Genomic DNA, 15,823 nt, shown 5'->3' on the forward strand with positions numbered 1-15,823 from the left:
CTTTTTATCGTTTAGTTCGATAGGATGGTCGGTTAGCCAACGCGGATGTATTCGGCTTTTGACGAATTACAGGACAAATTAATTAGCTCGACTCAAATTTCTGACCCCAATTACCCTCGCACACTCTGATAATCTTCGTCTGTGCATCTCTACGACACCTACGATACGTCGTATAAAAGTTTGTCTCTCGTTCAACCCGCGTGGAAGCTGAAATTTCTGGTGATTTCGAGGTACGGCGACGAGAAAAGAAATTAGAAAGAAAAACGAAACTGTCGCGAAAGTTGTACGTCTGACGAAACTTTTGTTTCCGTGATAGCTGAGTTATCACAGAACGGAAATGAACGCGGTCGATGGTTACGCCGTAATTGCGACGAACGTCGAATCACGAAATACGACGCCGTTGGTCGAAAAACTCCGCTAACGGGTAATTATCGATACCGTAATCGTGGCAAATAGGCGTCGATTATGTCGCGTAATTGATACACCATCGTGTATATGCGAAGTAACGTTAAAATTTTGGTTAAAATTTGTCGAGACCTATGTAGAAAGACTACTTTGATAGGTCGATCGATCAGTCCATCAAGAACCGTTCGCGATTTCCTTCGATCAATTCACGTTAATTCTCGTTTTTTCTCTCTTGACAATGTGAAATTGTGTTTCTACGAAATAGAATTCCAAGGATTCGTTTAATATCATTCATTAATATCGTACGTTTCCTCGCTACTTTTTCCACCTAAATTTTACAAGTCCATCAAGTTTCGGCAAGTTAATGCACGCATGTACAACACGTTGTGTTTCTTTATTAATGCTGATACGATCAGCCACGTTAAAAAATCTCCCCAACCAACCTTTTTGCGTTCGATTTATGCGAAAATTATTCTGAAAAGAAAAATCTGCCCGACTAGACGAAACTCGAAGCGAATTATACGAAATTTGGCAAGTGAACGTTTATCAAATATCGATACCGAAGTGGAATTGCAAAGTGAAGAACAAACGTGACCAACGTTAACAACAGGCGAATAACATTTTACGAGAGATCGAACGAGTAGAAATATTTTATCGAGGAGGCCGTTATCGACGAAGCTAAAGCTTCGACGACACCAAGCACGGTATATTCGAAGATTTAGCCGCGCAAGCCACTGTGTCAACAAAAGAACATATGGATTTGGATTACATTCCTGTTGGCTGATCCACGCTCCCTCGCGAATCCACTGACATCTTTCGTATGCGAATCAGGTATACGAGAATACGTGACGAGTGATTTTATTAAAGAAACAAAAGATCTTTATGTATCTTTATGTACGCAGCTGTTTAATTCGATTATGCTACCGAATAGACGTATATACGTATTGCGTGAGTTACAGAAAACTTTGAAAAATTGCATTAGCGGTGTAACGAGACGCGTTACGATCTATCGCGTTCGTACGACTCGTAAAATTTGTCTAACAACGATAACTGTGAAGCGTGCAAGAGGATGCAGCTGTGCCGATACTTAGGAACAAAAATGGACCGATAGGATAGCACGTAATGAAATTACAGGCTAGTAATCGAACGATCAGTTTGTTCGTTTCTCTCTTCCTTCGTCTGCTGCTTTTGGTCTGCGTTAGAAAAGTACGTGCCCTAAATAAAATTTCAGAGATGAAAACCAAGAGAGCAACTGTTTTATTTGCTTCCATGTTATTGAGTGGTGATTCTCCACCAACCACGAAGGCAACCACGAGCGTTTAGTATATTGTGAGATCTCGCGGACGACGCGTCGCGATGAATAATGGAAGAAACAAAGTTAAATGATCCTCGTTCGGTTCAGTTTCTTATACCGTTTCCACTCGTACCGTAGAAACTTGCTACGAACGTACGTAGGAAACACCTCTTGGGTTCCGTGATAAAACTTTACTTGTCACAGTTTCACGCTTCATCTATTTTTACCAGTGATAATAATTGGCTACCTAGGCATCGTGACGTTGAAAAGATAGCGTTATACGTTTCTATATCGCGAAAGAAAACGTGTATGCGATTAAATTCAGACCCTCGAACTTGCCAACTTTGCTCTCTTTAACTCGTTCGTTTGATTAAGCTATTACATACGGTACTATGTACGTGTACGAACGTTCGATTCGTAGATTCGTTTATCGGAAGAAGATGACGTAAATAATGTGAAATTATATCGCGTTACTGCTAAATTCGTCGTTTGTCCGGAAAATTTCTCGAAAGTTTCGGATAGCGAGAAAAATAGATGGTTCGAAGCATCGATTCGTCGTGAACCGATGGCCTGCTGCAGAGTCGAAGAATACGACGCGTTTAACGTTTCGAACTTCAAACAGATCGCACTTCGACTTTCGTCTTCCGCGTGATGCGACATCGTCCCTTCGACAACCGAACCAATCAAGCGACGAGCTCATCAGCCAACGACGAAACTCGCTTTTCCTCTTTCTCCTTCTTCCGTTTCCTTTTTCTTCTCGACCCTTTCTTTAAAGCAGCTGTTTCCTTCGCCTCTCCGATTCTTCGTCGACCAAAAGTTCCTCCGCTAGATCTCGTTTCCCCGGCAACAGTCTTTTACGCTTTCGTTCGTATTAAGCCCGGACCGATGTTTAAACCATGAGTTGGTCCGCCGTCTGCCGTCCGCCGTCCGCCGTTCGCCGTTCGTCGCGTCATTCCATCGGCAACGCCAGCCAAATAGCATCGTCGGTGATTTTGTCTTCGGGCTGACCACGTTTCTCATTTCTCAACGTCCGAAGCATTCCTTCACACGCCACGGAACATCACCCATAGCGTGTGCGTCCGCCCCGTTCCTCGCCTTATCATTTTTTACAATTTACACCACTGTGTCTCTCAGTCTCGTGATTTAATTCTCCCTTCTTCCCTTTTCGTTTCTTTTCTTTCGTTTCGTTACCGTCGTCGATCGTACGAAGGGACGAGAAGTTGCGTAGAAAGAACGGAACGCTGACTGTCATAGCCAGGTGGACAAGAGTTCCGGAAGCAACAATTCGATCGATCGAGTCTGCTCGTGCAAATTGATAAAAAGCGGTGGACGGGAACAGGGACGCTCCTTTTCTTCTTTCCAACTTTTAAAGCACGACAGGGGTCTCGCTGGTAAGTGACTAGCTAATCTGGCCAACTTCCGACATGTACTTCATTCGTGACAAGTATCTGTGTCCAAGTACCGCAGCGGAATTATTTAGATTTAGAGCGAGATTTTCCGAGTACTGGAAAAATTCTGCTCGAATCGATCGTAATCCATTGAAAATAAATTGCACGTGGAAGAGCGATGGAGCGTCGTGCGTCGCGCCTATCTAATCTTTTACCGAAGCAACAACGGCGAGCAACTTTTTCCTGCTGTACCGTGTTTCTCGAAACAGTCGTCGCTTGTTGCCCGTTCGCATTCGGGGCGGCAAAGATCGAAGAAAAACGAAGTATGCTTGCTGCTACGAACAAATATCGCTTTAAAATCGATACGATACTCATCGCTCGAATATTCTTCCGATTACGTTGCTTCAACGTGGACGCACTGTTTCCACGAGATGACGTTCGTTGCGTACTCTTTGGGACGCGCAGCAACAAGATAGGACAAAGAGTTTCTTGTTGTTGGCTCGGTGGAAACGCGGCCTTCGTCGAAAAGTTGAGAGGTTACGATTACAAATCCGTGTCATAAATCCGTATAAACGCATCGTTATTGTCGATTCCTCGGATCTTTGTTTTATTTACTTGGTTCGTGCATGCTCCGATCGTCTGCTACGGTCGCGTCTCGTCTAGTCTCGTCTCGTTACACTGCAAAGATGTAAACATACACTCGTACTCAGGTACGTAACTTTTTTACCGTGTTGTGTAACGCGAATCGCGTTAAACGAATCAGTACGATCCGCACGACGGATTCACCGTAAAAAATATAAGCCGATGGAAGTTTATAACAGAATAATGAATTCCTTGGAAAAAATAAAACTGAATAATGCATTACTTACGTATTCGTATTTAAATCGTTTAACATGGTTGTAGAACGCAAAATGAACGGAGTACAAAACAGGCAGACTCGAAAGAACGAAGAAAGAGACGAAAGAACCGGCGGACACTGGAGAAACGGCATTGTCTTCCAACTGCTAGTCGATTTCCACGTAGCGAACTGGTGGCCGCTTGGAACCAGAAGATCGCACATTTTCCAACAAAGAATTCCCAAATTTTCAATTACTCGTTCCAGTTTCATAATAATAATAATTACGATGATAATAATCGCGAGATTAAGACTTAACGTGTGGTTGAATTTCAAAGTTACGTGGTTTACCAGCGTTTGATGAATTTGTGCAAGAAAATCAGACATCGTACGATGAGTGTCGTAAATTCATCGATTTAATGATAATATTTTCTAAGAAATTATTATTGTTCTCTGAGAGGGGACGAAGAAAGGATGTAGTTTTTGTTAGTTGAGTGATTATACTATTAGCAACGCGCCGATATAACGTTGCCACTTCTCTTTCTTCGTCGATCGCGTTATGCGATCGAACGAAAAACCGAGAACAACGAAAGACGAGATACAGAACGAATCGATCGTCGAGCGAGTACAGGCGTCGAAATATAAGACCGTGTACGCGATAACGAATCATCGATATCGAGAAAAGAAAGGGCGACATTTCCCGTGCAGCCAAATTTTACTTCAGTGATTGAGAAATAAATTACGATTTCTACAAATTCGAACGAACGAAGAACAACTGGCAGATGTGTTTTTGTGTCTGTCGAGGATCCTTGAAATTTCTGACTAAAGCGAAGAGTGAGTATTTTCAGTGGAACGAAACGGAAGTTAAAGTGTTTTCGACAAGATCGTGACCTTTAAAAAGTTGTGCAACGAAAGATATCGATCAAGAAATCGAATCGTATTTAAACGATAAATTGGTATTTGACGAAAACGCGCGAAACATCGATTCTATACGTAGTAAATTTAACGAAACAGAGAACCACGAAAGTTTCAAAGTTAACGAGTTCGTTAAACAAGTGAAATTACTAAACAAATTTATCGATGTAAGAAAAATTAAAGCTGCGATTAAAATTGACCAAGGCAACAAGTTTTTTCTAACAACCGTGAGTAACTATCCCGTAATAAATCAAACAGGAGACGTAGATCGGGTAAGAATTGAAGGTATTAAAAAATTGATTTTATGCAACGATATCGAAGGAAAGAAGTATTGTTAACGCGATAAATTAATCTGAACGACCGACGCATAGGAAATTGACGTTAAAATTAGAATCGCGATATAATATAGATTCCGATCAAGGGCGGTTTGTGTTTCTACAATTTGAATTTTCTAATTGCTAGGCCGACACGGTATGCTTTTGCGAGCAATTGCCGTACCACGGCCAGATAGTTAACGGGATTATATTTCTTCGATTTTCATCTCCCTTGAATATAAACCGTGAAATCATGCGACCGACCTTCATAAATATTCACCAAACGTTTAATAATTTCCATATGGCAACATTAACATCGACATATCGCTATAACGTTACGAATTCCTATTAAGGTTATTGTCCGACTTGTAAATTAAAAAACAAAGTCTTACGACTTTTGTTACAAATATTTCGCACGCGATCAAAGTATAGGTGTTCGAGAAAGTATGTACGTAAAATTTGAATAGTTGAACGAATCGATAAAACGCTGATCAATTATATAAATCGATAACATCGTTGACGAACAATATCAATGTATAATAATCAGATATGAAGGGAAATACGTACGATGGCTACATCTTGTAAACAAACTTTACTGTATCATCGTAAAATATACTTTGTCATGTCGGAAGAGGAGGAGAACGTTTAACGTGAGACGGTAAGTAGCTGATTTTAATAGAGAAATTAGAGAAATAGAGTCAAAATAGAGAAATATAAGTTTACATGTAGACTGTACAGTAAACTAGTCTATATAAATTATATAGCGGCACATGTATACTAGAATAGATATCTACATACAATGTTAAAAACTCGTTCGTTATCCGTATTCGCTTCATTAACAGCGTACATTATCTTAATTGCTTAATTAAAAACCATCAATTATAACAGAATACTTAGTTTCCTTTGAATGACAAAGAACCTGTTTTAATATTTCCAACTCGTTAAATGGTTACAAGCAGGCCTGGAAAATTATACGCTCGACATAAATCAACCGACGATTCTTAAATATATACATCGATGAACAGACGTACGTATGTAATACTTGCTCGTGGGGTTAATAGATTTATTCGCTACATGACACGTTCGTTACATTCGTTCGTCTCGCTCTTCCAACTACTTAGGCAATTCCATTTAATTATTCCACATCAACTTTATATTCGAAAATATCTTCTTCCCTCTACCATACATATTCTCGCGCAAAGCGATTAATACTTACCTACTCGTTATTTTGTTGCAAAAATAATTAACACTTTGCCATCGTTCGCCGTTCGCAACAAAGATACATTAACGACGTTCGAACAGCAAATAATAAATTATTTATAGCCGATTCTCGAATCGCAAAAAAACAATGAAAAAAGGAAGTTGATCAACGCCGTGATTCCCATTAATTATTCATTTTCGCTTTCGTTGATTATTCACTTTGTAAAAACCGAATCGCCTTCGATGAAAGGAAAAATACTTGTGAAAAATTCTAAGCAGTACGTACGTAACGAGAGTCGGTCGAGCAAGTGTATTATCGGTTTCAGTTCTTTACAACTTTGTCCACTTTGCTTTCTTATTTCTTTCGTACGAAAGATATTTTTTACACGACTGGCCTGTCGACGATCGAATTTCTTTCGAACGAAACATACAAACATTTATTTATCCGACGTGTACGTTCGATTTGCTCGCAACCATAATTCGTTTTTACAAAAGATGAAAGAGATGAGCATCTTTGTACTGCCAAGTCGTGACGAGCTCGACAGTTTCAGTTCAATTCAACTTAGAAAATTCTCGTCTCGATCGCAACGTTCTTTCATAAGCGCGCGATAATCGAGAAAACAAGACGGAGATAAAAAAAAAAACGATCGTTCGTTCGTAAATCTGAAAGTCGAGGAATAAAAGACGAAGGGAAGTGCGAATAGAATGAAAACGAGTGAATAGAGGAGTCGGATAGCGTGTTGGCAAAGAGACGGTGGTGGCAACAAGACTTTACAACTGTACCCGGCTGAATCTCGTTAATTTAATTTTAATACGAATCAAGCGTCTACGCGCGGTCGTCCAGCTAAGCGCGAAAGCTCGGTAAATCCACTGTTTTTTGGGAGAAAACGAAGATCAGAGGTAAGTGCGCGTTGGCAAATCTTTTCTGCTAAAGTTTCGCGACCGGTCGAAAAAGAAAAGAAGAAAATATTTACCAGCTTCGTGAATGTAAAGTGGAATAAAATTCCGAATTATCTTTATCGTGTTTTAAATTGTAAACTTTGGTATCTCGAGAGATACGCGCACACGTAACGTACAGTTTAAATTATAGGATATTTTGTTCTTCGTGCGAATGCCGCGCGAGTATATTCCCCAAAAATTTGCGATACGACGCTTTCTGTCTTTTGCCTTCTGTCCTTGTAATCTCGATATAAGGGAATTTGTACCTAGGCGTTAAAAAAGAGTTAAAAAAGAGAAAGGAGACGTTACGCCTAAATCTTCGAAATGTTCTCGTGCAGACTTAATTCGTAACTTGAGAGTTACAGCCACGCGATTCGATTCGACGACGAACATTCGTTATCCCATAATGGTAGAACGTCGATTATTCGGTACTAATTATCCGAATTTCCGATTCGGATTATCGCGAGACATTATCTCGACGTTAATATTCTGGTGATAGATCATCGCGGATATGCAATTTCGAATTGGTTTCAAATTTCACCAATACACGCAGGAAACGTCAAAATGCATTACACGACGCATAGAAATTTGTACGTTTATTTCAACCTTTGCACAAAATTATATTTTCCTTCGCGATGTATTACGTATACGTATATGGTATTATAGGCGCGTATTTCACGAAGCATGGTCACTACCGCTACCAATAGAAAACCACGATTCACAGGTACGATGCTCGACAAGAGAAAAGTAATGCGATAGCAAGAACGATGGAAAACTCTGTACGATTACCAATCGGCTATACCACGTACGCGTTACCAGCCTGTGACAACCTGACCGACTTCGCCGATCACTCTCGTGGTGTCAACCACACCCCTCACGCTCGGCTATGGCGCAACATAAGCGAGTTCGCCCAACTAATTTCCACCGGCGTGCTGAACAACGTCACTTGCCTGAATCACGCTCCACAGCTGACTAGAGTGGCCGTGGTGAAAGTGATCGTGCTCTCCGTGATCGCGATCCTCAGCTTCGTGGCGAACGTCGCGACTATCTACTCTATCGCGATAAATCGACGAAAGCAACACGCTTGGTCGGCAATTTACACGTTGATCCTGCATCTAACAGTGGCCGATCTGTTGGTCACGGTGTTCTGCATGGTAGGGGACGCGGTGTGGAGCTACACCGTGGCTTGGATCTTCGGCAACGTCGCCTGCAAGTTGCTCAAATTCGCACAAGTGTTCAGCTTGTATCTAAGCACCTTTATACTGGTGCTGATCGGAGTGGACAGGTTCTTTGCTATACGATACCCGATGAAAGGCATGAATACCGCTGACAGGTGTCTCAAGTTTGTCGTTCTGGCGTGGATACTGTCCTTTATATTCGCATCGCCTCAGGTAAGAGTTGCTACGAAGCCTTGTTCGGATTAGACAGAGGGATGAATTTGCATTAGCGGAACCTTGTCCCGGTTCAAAACGTTGAAATTCAAATAAACGTATGTACCTCGAACGGATGTCCGATCATTCGTCGTAAATAAATACGATCGATTGTAAAGAAAACTCGATACGTCGGGCGGAAAAATTCAGAAAAAATCGGGGACGTTATTTTTCAAGCTCGAGTCTATCGTCTTGATCGATCAACGAGTCGACGAGGACGCAACTTATCGAAAGATGTAGCGATTATATTAATTATACGCTTATTCGTCCGCTTCGTTCGAACATGCATTCTGTTTATTTCCTTGTAAAAATTTGTTCTTCGAGGTTCGCGGCAATTAAGATTTAAAGAGCGTCGACTCGCGATTTATTCAGTCTTTAGTCAGAAGCGATTCAATTTTGTCGTACGACGATCAGCCGCGTCTAGCTGCTTTTCTGATTCTTCTTTTTACGTAACTTATGACATTCTAGTCTACGAATTCAAATCAAGCAAGAAACTCGTTTATTTACATTTAAACGGATATAGATGTAAGATTTATTACGTTATTCAGTGATTTAGTAAAGGAGGTATCGTGTTGTGTCAGGTATAATTACTAATGACTACTAATTATAAAAATATTAAGTTCGATATACATTTATAAGCGTGAATTGATTCGACGTTTATCGAACGCGTATCGTTTCGCTAACATCTGCTAATACCCGCGAAGATAAATTCGCTTAATGCGTATAACAACTTCGTTAAATGCAAAACACTTTACGAAGTTAATAATCGAGTATAAATTAATTACGTGCAACATCTGAATACGTACGTAATATGTAAAGCATAATGGAAGAATTGGTTCCGTGCTACGTAAATCGTAACGAGAGGAGACACTCGATAAAGGTTATTATATATTATAATCATATCTTTATAATTATTACTTTCAATTTTTAACTTGATTACTGTTTTAACTTTAAAACTCGACGAAAATTAAATCCTTACGAGACTAGTTACTACTTGTATTCGATTGTATTGGATCTCGATAAAGAGATCGATCCAATAAACGAAAGATTCAGTCGTCGATGTACGAGGTTTAAGTCTGACGCGACGCAAAGTCGAAAAGCAGCCAGATTATCAGAAGTCGATTTCACCCGTGAATTTCAGGCTGAAGAATAAATTTTGGCAGCAACAAAGAATTACATATCCCCTACGTATTCCCAGATTATTCCGTAATTTCTTGAATTTTCGGCTCGAGGATCTTTGCTCGTTGGTCTACGCGTGTCGATTAACGTGTCCCTTGCCGATTCCAGTTGGTCGACGATTACTTTTTCTATCGTAGTCGCATACGGTGCAATTTATCGTCGCGGAGTGTCGTAGTTTAGCTGAGAATAAAGCACTCGTCACGAGCACGAACAGAGAAATTGTATAATGCTGGGAAACATCGCATCGAAATTGGAAACTGAAGCAACCACAGAACACCACGCGCCGCTTTCGCGATAAAACCGAAATTCTGAATGGAGGCGTGTAAAACAGTTGCGGATGTCTGGACAGGGGAAAAAAATTCAAATTTATATGTAAATTCGTGATAAAGTAAAACCGAAGCGTAACGATGTTACGTTGTAACGCCATGAAAAATGAACGTTTATACTAATTAAAAGAAGAAGCCGAACAAGAAATTGTTTTAAAAGTTCGATTCGATATTCTGAACGGTGAATTTGATTAAAAATGCTGGGCACTTGGAATTTAAGTTCGATGAGTTCGATACAGTTCCTTACATCGAGACTCGTTGTTAATTGCGAATGTTACCTATATACGTATAACGATGGTGTGAGACAGGTATTAAAAGTGAAATTAGATCAATCTCGATAAAATTCCATTACCGTCTCGGTTATTCCTTTGAACACGTAAATCCAGATATACCAATGTGTTTGTAAATCGAAGACCAAATGCACGAATGACGTATTTCAGGGGGATTGAAGAAACGCTAAATGTAAATAACGATACACGCTAAACCGTATAAAAATCAACGAGTTATCTTGCGTTTAAAAACACGCTATGGAAGGAAAATTTTCAATTAGCACTGAAATATTCGAGGAGACGATTACCGATATTTCCTAGTGGTATTAGAAACAACTTTAACCGTATAATTTGTATATTTTTATATTTATATATATATGTATATTTGTTACAAAGTAAATGAGACACGACAAAATATTAAAGCCATGTCCTGTAATATAACATCTACGCAAAAACGAACACTCTGAAATAAAAATGAATAATAGAAAAACTGAATGCACGCAAATATATAAACGCTTATAAAAATGACACATCTTGGAAAGATCTCGTATATTTTGTAACCTATATCTTGTCCCTTTCGATCTTCTGTCCTGGCCTACACGATGATAATTTAATCTTGTTCTTCCGCTACGAATTTACTACTTTTTCTTGCGGTACTGTAAAACATATCGATACATTAAAATGTATAAATAGACGGTTTTATACGCCTAATACGATACCGTAGGATATCTCTTTTTCTTTGAATTAAATTCTGCTTCCTACTTTATCTATTCTTTGCTCTTTTATAAATATTGTCTCAGAAAATACAGCAAATACAGCAAATACAGCAAATACAGCTAATACAGCTAATACAGCTAATACAGCAAATACTCCGCCAATCGTTAATACCTTTCTACTTGTTTCAATTTTCCATCTTCCATCTACCATTTTTAAACCATCCATTTAACCATCTTCCATTTTCTCCCAGCTGTTTACCATTTTATCAATTTGTTACGAAACGTAAGAGCACACCCCTAGAGGAAATCTCCTCCTATAAATTGCTGTCTTAAGCTTTGCTTTGTTTGTCGCGGTACATGCTGTCTCTACTCCTGCTCGTCTTACACCTAAAACAAAAAGAAGTAGCTCGTATACTTTGAGACGCTTCGGACTTTAAGGCAAAAGTAAGCCTTTTCCGACTACGGCCCGGTTACGACCTACGAATATCGAATAAGACGTAGAAAAGTAATTCGATCTAGCCTGGTATCCAGCATATCCTACCATCTGACACAAAAATCTTGCAAAAATTAAAGCGACCCACGATATAGCTACCGATGAACGTTTCTAGTCTGTTGCCGAGGTGATGCTGGACAAAGAGGTTTTCTCGCTGGCCGCGGAATCGTAAGCCTCCGACGGTTCGAAAAGTCTCCCACTCGGAAAGTTTTCGGCTGCATGGGGTATCCCGGCCCGTTTCGTCCTATCTGGATCACCTCTCCTTAGATTTTTTCCTAGACCACCGCACCGACACTTCCTCTTCCTTCTCCTTCTCCTCCTTCCACAAACTCTGCTTTGTCTTCTTACTCTCCTCCTTCGTCTCCGCTTACATCTACAGAACCTTTTCCTTCTTCTACGTCTACGCCGTCTCTTCTTACACTTGCAGCCCAATTTTTTCTGCATTCTGTTTCTGCGACAGACGTCCAGTAGATTGACCTCCTGTTCGGCAATTTCTTGGCAATTTATCTCGCTGTTGGTCGGTAGAATGTAACAGCCCCCGTTCTTCTTTAGGATACCGTAGGCGACGCCGCGCTTTAACGCGGTCTGCATCTGTTGTCACGCGTGCAAATTATCGTCGAGAATCGAAGGGAGTCGTAATATACGTGTGAAAATACGCGAGAATATGCTTGATGGGAACAGTTGCTAACCTGACGACGTGCCACATTTGGTGAAATATCGTAGACGGACGAGAGATAATGTAAAATTTCTCGAGAAGTCGAGCCTTTCAATTCGCGAAGATTTTTTATTGCCGTGACGACCAGGGCAAGAATTTTTGCCGAATCGCTCACCATGATTATGTTCGTACTCCAACTGCAAGCGAACCGATCAATTTTAAAGATGTTTAATCGTACGCGAATCTTCTCGTTCCTTGGTACGCCACATTTTTCTACGTCTACGTTAAATATTTTTTAGACGTTGATCGTCTCATTCGTAAGACTTATTCGCTCGAACAAAACGGGCAAAAAGTATGAGTTTAGACGGAAGAAACTTCAAAGTACGCTTTAAACATTGTATCTTTGTTCCTGCATGCGCTTCTTCCACGCGTGTAATTTATCGAATCAATTTCACGTGGAATAAACGTAAAATTGACAACGTTGCGCGAAACGTTCGATCTTGAAATTTCGACAAGTTATTTTTTGATACTTGACCATGGAGAAAAATTGTATGGAAGCATAAGCAAAAAGAGCGGAATACCTTAACGGCAGCAGCGATTAATTGGCGTTCAGACAACCTAGACGCCACTTAGTCTTCGTAAGCTCGCTTCCATTCGGATCGCAAAATTTAATCCATGGTTCGTTGATTCCAATTTCCACAGAGATTAACTAAATACAAGAAATTTTAAGATGATACAACGAGCCGAAATTTTCTTCCGTCACATTGCTATTGAACGATCGACGAACGAGTGTCGACGTTTACAAATAAACGATGCTGTTTCGAGCACGATCGAAGTAGCTTCGTTTGTCAAAATGGCGATGAATAAATTTTCCATCGAGGTCGTCCTAGCACGTAAAAAACAGTTAAAACGTATGGTTTAGGAGAATCGTAAAAAGTTGGTCGTAAAAAGTGCGTACGCGTGCAACTTACGATTATAAATTTTCTTAATCGCATAGCATCGATGACGAATGTCCTTCTCACGCTTCGTGCATTTGTACATACATACGTACCTATGTACAGAGTATAAAAGAAATTAGGCGTAAAAGCCACCATACCATGCGATTCTACACCTTTGAATGGGTGGAGATTTGTTGAAAAGCAATCGTGCAAAATTGATCTTGACGGTGTAGTTCAAAGTCGAATCTTTTTTTCATTCCATCGTATTGTTCTTGTCACGAGGAAAAGCAAAAGTCTCGATGGAACTGCGGGTCTTGGACAAAAATATTTAGATTGCACTTGTTATCGGTGTAGGCGAATAAACTTCATCTTGAATGTCAACGTCTAATTTGCACCGACTTTTTACTATAGATCTCTAGCGATCCGAACGTATAGAATAACGCTGTGCTGGCTATCAAGCTTTTCTTTTTTTACACCTTACGCGTTCTTTGTAGAAATATTGAATTTCTCATACTAAATTTGAAGATACAAGCCCATGCGCAAATAAATAAATTAATAAACGAAGGGTTTAGTTATATCAATGTTCAAAATTCGAGGAAATATAATTGTACATTTCGCAGAGTCTTTAGCAACAATCAAGTCGTAAATAAATGAAATAACCTGACGATACTAATCGATTAGCTTGTGGAAATTGTAAGATGCACGAGTTTAGCGATCTGTAACAGAATAAATTCACGCTTGCATATATTTATATACGCTGCATTTGGATTCAATAACGTTTATTATTTGCAGATTATCATATTCCATGTAGTTCAAGGACCGTTCATCGAAGATTTCAAACAATGCGTGACCTACGGATTTTACACGGAACCTTGGCAGGAACAACTTTACGGTTCTTTCACTTTATTTTTCATGTTCCTTCTTCCTCTAGCTATACTCGTTGCTACCTACGTTTCCACCGTAATCACGATCTCTCGTAAGTATTCTATTCTCATTGCGTACGAACTGTACGTTCGATCTAACCTGCAAGCAAAATAATTTTAGGAAGCGAAAGGATATTTAAATTGAAGCTAACTAATAACGATATACGTCACGTAAATGGGAATATAAACCGAAGAAAATTAATGCATCGAGCAAAGGCCAAATCACTGAGAATCAGCATCGTTATTATAACTGCTTTCATCATCTGGTGGACACCGTATTATACAATGATGATCATTTTTATGTTCCTTGATCCTGACAAACACGTAAATAGCTTAAATTAATTAGATTTACTGGACGATCTTCGCGAGAAGTCGATCCGATTAACAGGTTGACTGCTGATGACGTCACGTTGACGTCATGGCCCGGTTGCTGCCGGAGATGCGTGACGCCACGTTGTCGTCACGCCCAAATTGTTTTCAAACGACGTCGAGAGGATAAACAAATTTTAAGAGAAAAAGTTTCAGTAACGATGAGAGACCAGGCAACTTCGGCCCAGCAGTCGATGTGTTAATATAATTTACTAAAAATCAGTTACCTTTATATTTTAAGACGTTGTAAATATTTGAATCGTAGTGATTATAAAAAGCTTTGATATTTACAGCTCAGTAAAGAATTACGAAACGTAATCTTTTTCTTCGGCATGACCAACAGTTTGGTAAATCCTTTGATATATGGCGCGTTTCATCTGTGGCCGCGAAGGAAACGTTCCATTCGCAGGTTATTATCATTATAAAAGATTAACAATTCTCGTTCTTCTAATTATTATCACTAGTAGCTGAATAAAAAAGTTCTACAAGCTGTTCGTGTATTCAACCAGGGATAGAATGTATTTGACGATATTTTGCAATTTTCAGAGAATTGTCTACCACGCAACGCAGACTTACGCCAACCAGCTGTGAAGGTAACGGCAAACGAGAACCACGGGAAACACGAACACCATTTATACCGAAAAATAATTGAAATACTAATATCTGATCAGAGTTAACGAAAAGATTAAATACAACAAATTCAGTCGTATTCTTCTGTTGGACAGTTCAACGTTTTTATATTTTTTGCGTGCATACGTCGATGATCAACGGTAATCGCTAAAATTCATACTTAAATTTTATCGTTATATCTAGTCCTTAGTCTTAAGTACATATTAATTAAGATTACGCTGCATCTGTCGCCATTGTATACGAAACGTCGAGTATCCAAATGTGAATTAAGTGTTTGAAAATAACAATAATGAAATAACAGTACAAGAACTAAGTATAAGCAGTAATATAATATAATTGATGTACACAAACAATATTTACATATATGATAGTATTATAAATAAAAAAGATTCACGTTATAAATTCCTTCGTTTTGTTTTATTATGCACACATTTGTTATTAGGTCCAAAACAAATTTATTTCTACCAAAATTACTAGTTGATAGTTAATTATAAGTAAACAATAATGTTAAGCAGGCTGTCACATTGCTCTGGACTGTATGAAAATGCATGGCTTGTACAAGCTTGACAAGATTAAAACTCCAACACACTTACTTTTAACACCTC

General features: G+C 39.4%; 2 protein-coding genes across 4 annotated transcripts; one reads left to right on the forward strand and one right to left on the reverse strand.

The window, feature by feature from the left end:
* The first annotated feature begins 1,787 nt into the window (after positions 1–1,787).
* On the forward strand, positions 1,788–15,620 carry LOC122572600 (gonadotropin-releasing hormone receptor). 3 transcript variants are annotated; one of them, XM_043737737.1, is made up of 7 exons: positions 1,788–3,090; positions 3,991–4,756; positions 8,015–8,681; positions 14,089–14,272; positions 14,341–14,543; positions 14,882–14,997; positions 15,135–15,620. In XM_043737737.1, the coding sequence occupies exons 3-7, from the start codon at positions 8,058–8,060 to the stop codon at positions 15,238–15,240; spliced, it is 1,233 nt and encodes a 410-aa protein (XP_043593672.1). In that variant the 5' UTR covers positions 1,788–3,090; positions 3,991–4,756; positions 8,015–8,057; the 3' UTR covers positions 15,241–15,620. The 3 variants fall into 3 exon arrangements, with proteins under 3 accessions (XP_043593672.1, XP_043593674.1, XP_043593671.1); XM_043737739.1 differs by lacking the exon at positions 1,788–3,090 and having other exon boundaries at positions 3,966–4,756; XM_043737736.1 differs by lacking the exons at positions 1,788–3,090; positions 3,991–4,756 and adding an exon at positions 5,818–7,251.
* On the reverse strand, positions 8,715–14,075 carry LOC122572604. The gene is made up of 2 exons (XM_043737754.1): positions 12,393–14,075; positions 8,715–12,294 (listed from the first exon to the last, which is right to left on the reverse strand). The coding sequence occupies exons 1-2, from the start codon at positions 12,534–12,536 to the stop codon at positions 11,815–11,817; spliced, it is 624 nt and encodes a 207-aa protein (XP_043593689.1). The 5' UTR covers positions 12,537–14,075; the 3' UTR covers positions 8,715–11,814.
* Positions 15,621–15,823: the final 203 nt, after the last annotated feature.

Source organism: Bombus pyrosoma, linkage group LG11 (assembly GCF_014825855.1).
Source record: "Bombus pyrosoma isolate SC7728 linkage group LG11, ASM1482585v1, whole genome shotgun sequence".
Taxonomy (NCBI): Eukaryota; Metazoa; Arthropoda; class Insecta; order Hymenoptera; family Apidae; genus Bombus; species Bombus pyrosoma.

Excerpts from the sequence above, each read along its gene's own strand:
- LOC122572600 (XM_043737737.1), top strand. The coding sequence starts at position 8,058 with ATGGAAAACTCTGTACGATTACCAATCGGCTATACCACGTACGCGTTA. Across the intron at positions 8,682-14,088 it reads TTATATTCGCATCGCCTCAG|ATTATCATATTCCATGTAGT; the intron begins GTAAGAGTTGCT and ends TATTATTTGCAG. Across the intron at positions 14,273-14,340 it reads CACCGTAATCACGATCTCTC|GAAGCGAAAGGATATTTAAA; the intron begins GTAAGTATTCTA and ends AAATAATTTTAG.
- LOC122572604 (XM_043737754.1), bottom strand. The coding sequence starts at position 12,536 with ATGGTGAGCGATTCGGCAAAAATTCTTGCCCTGGTCGTCACGGCAATA. Across the intron at positions 12,295-12,392 it reads CAAATGTGGCACGTCGTCAG|ATGCAGACCGCGTTAAAGCG; the intron begins GTTAGCAACTGT and ends GCGTGACAACAG.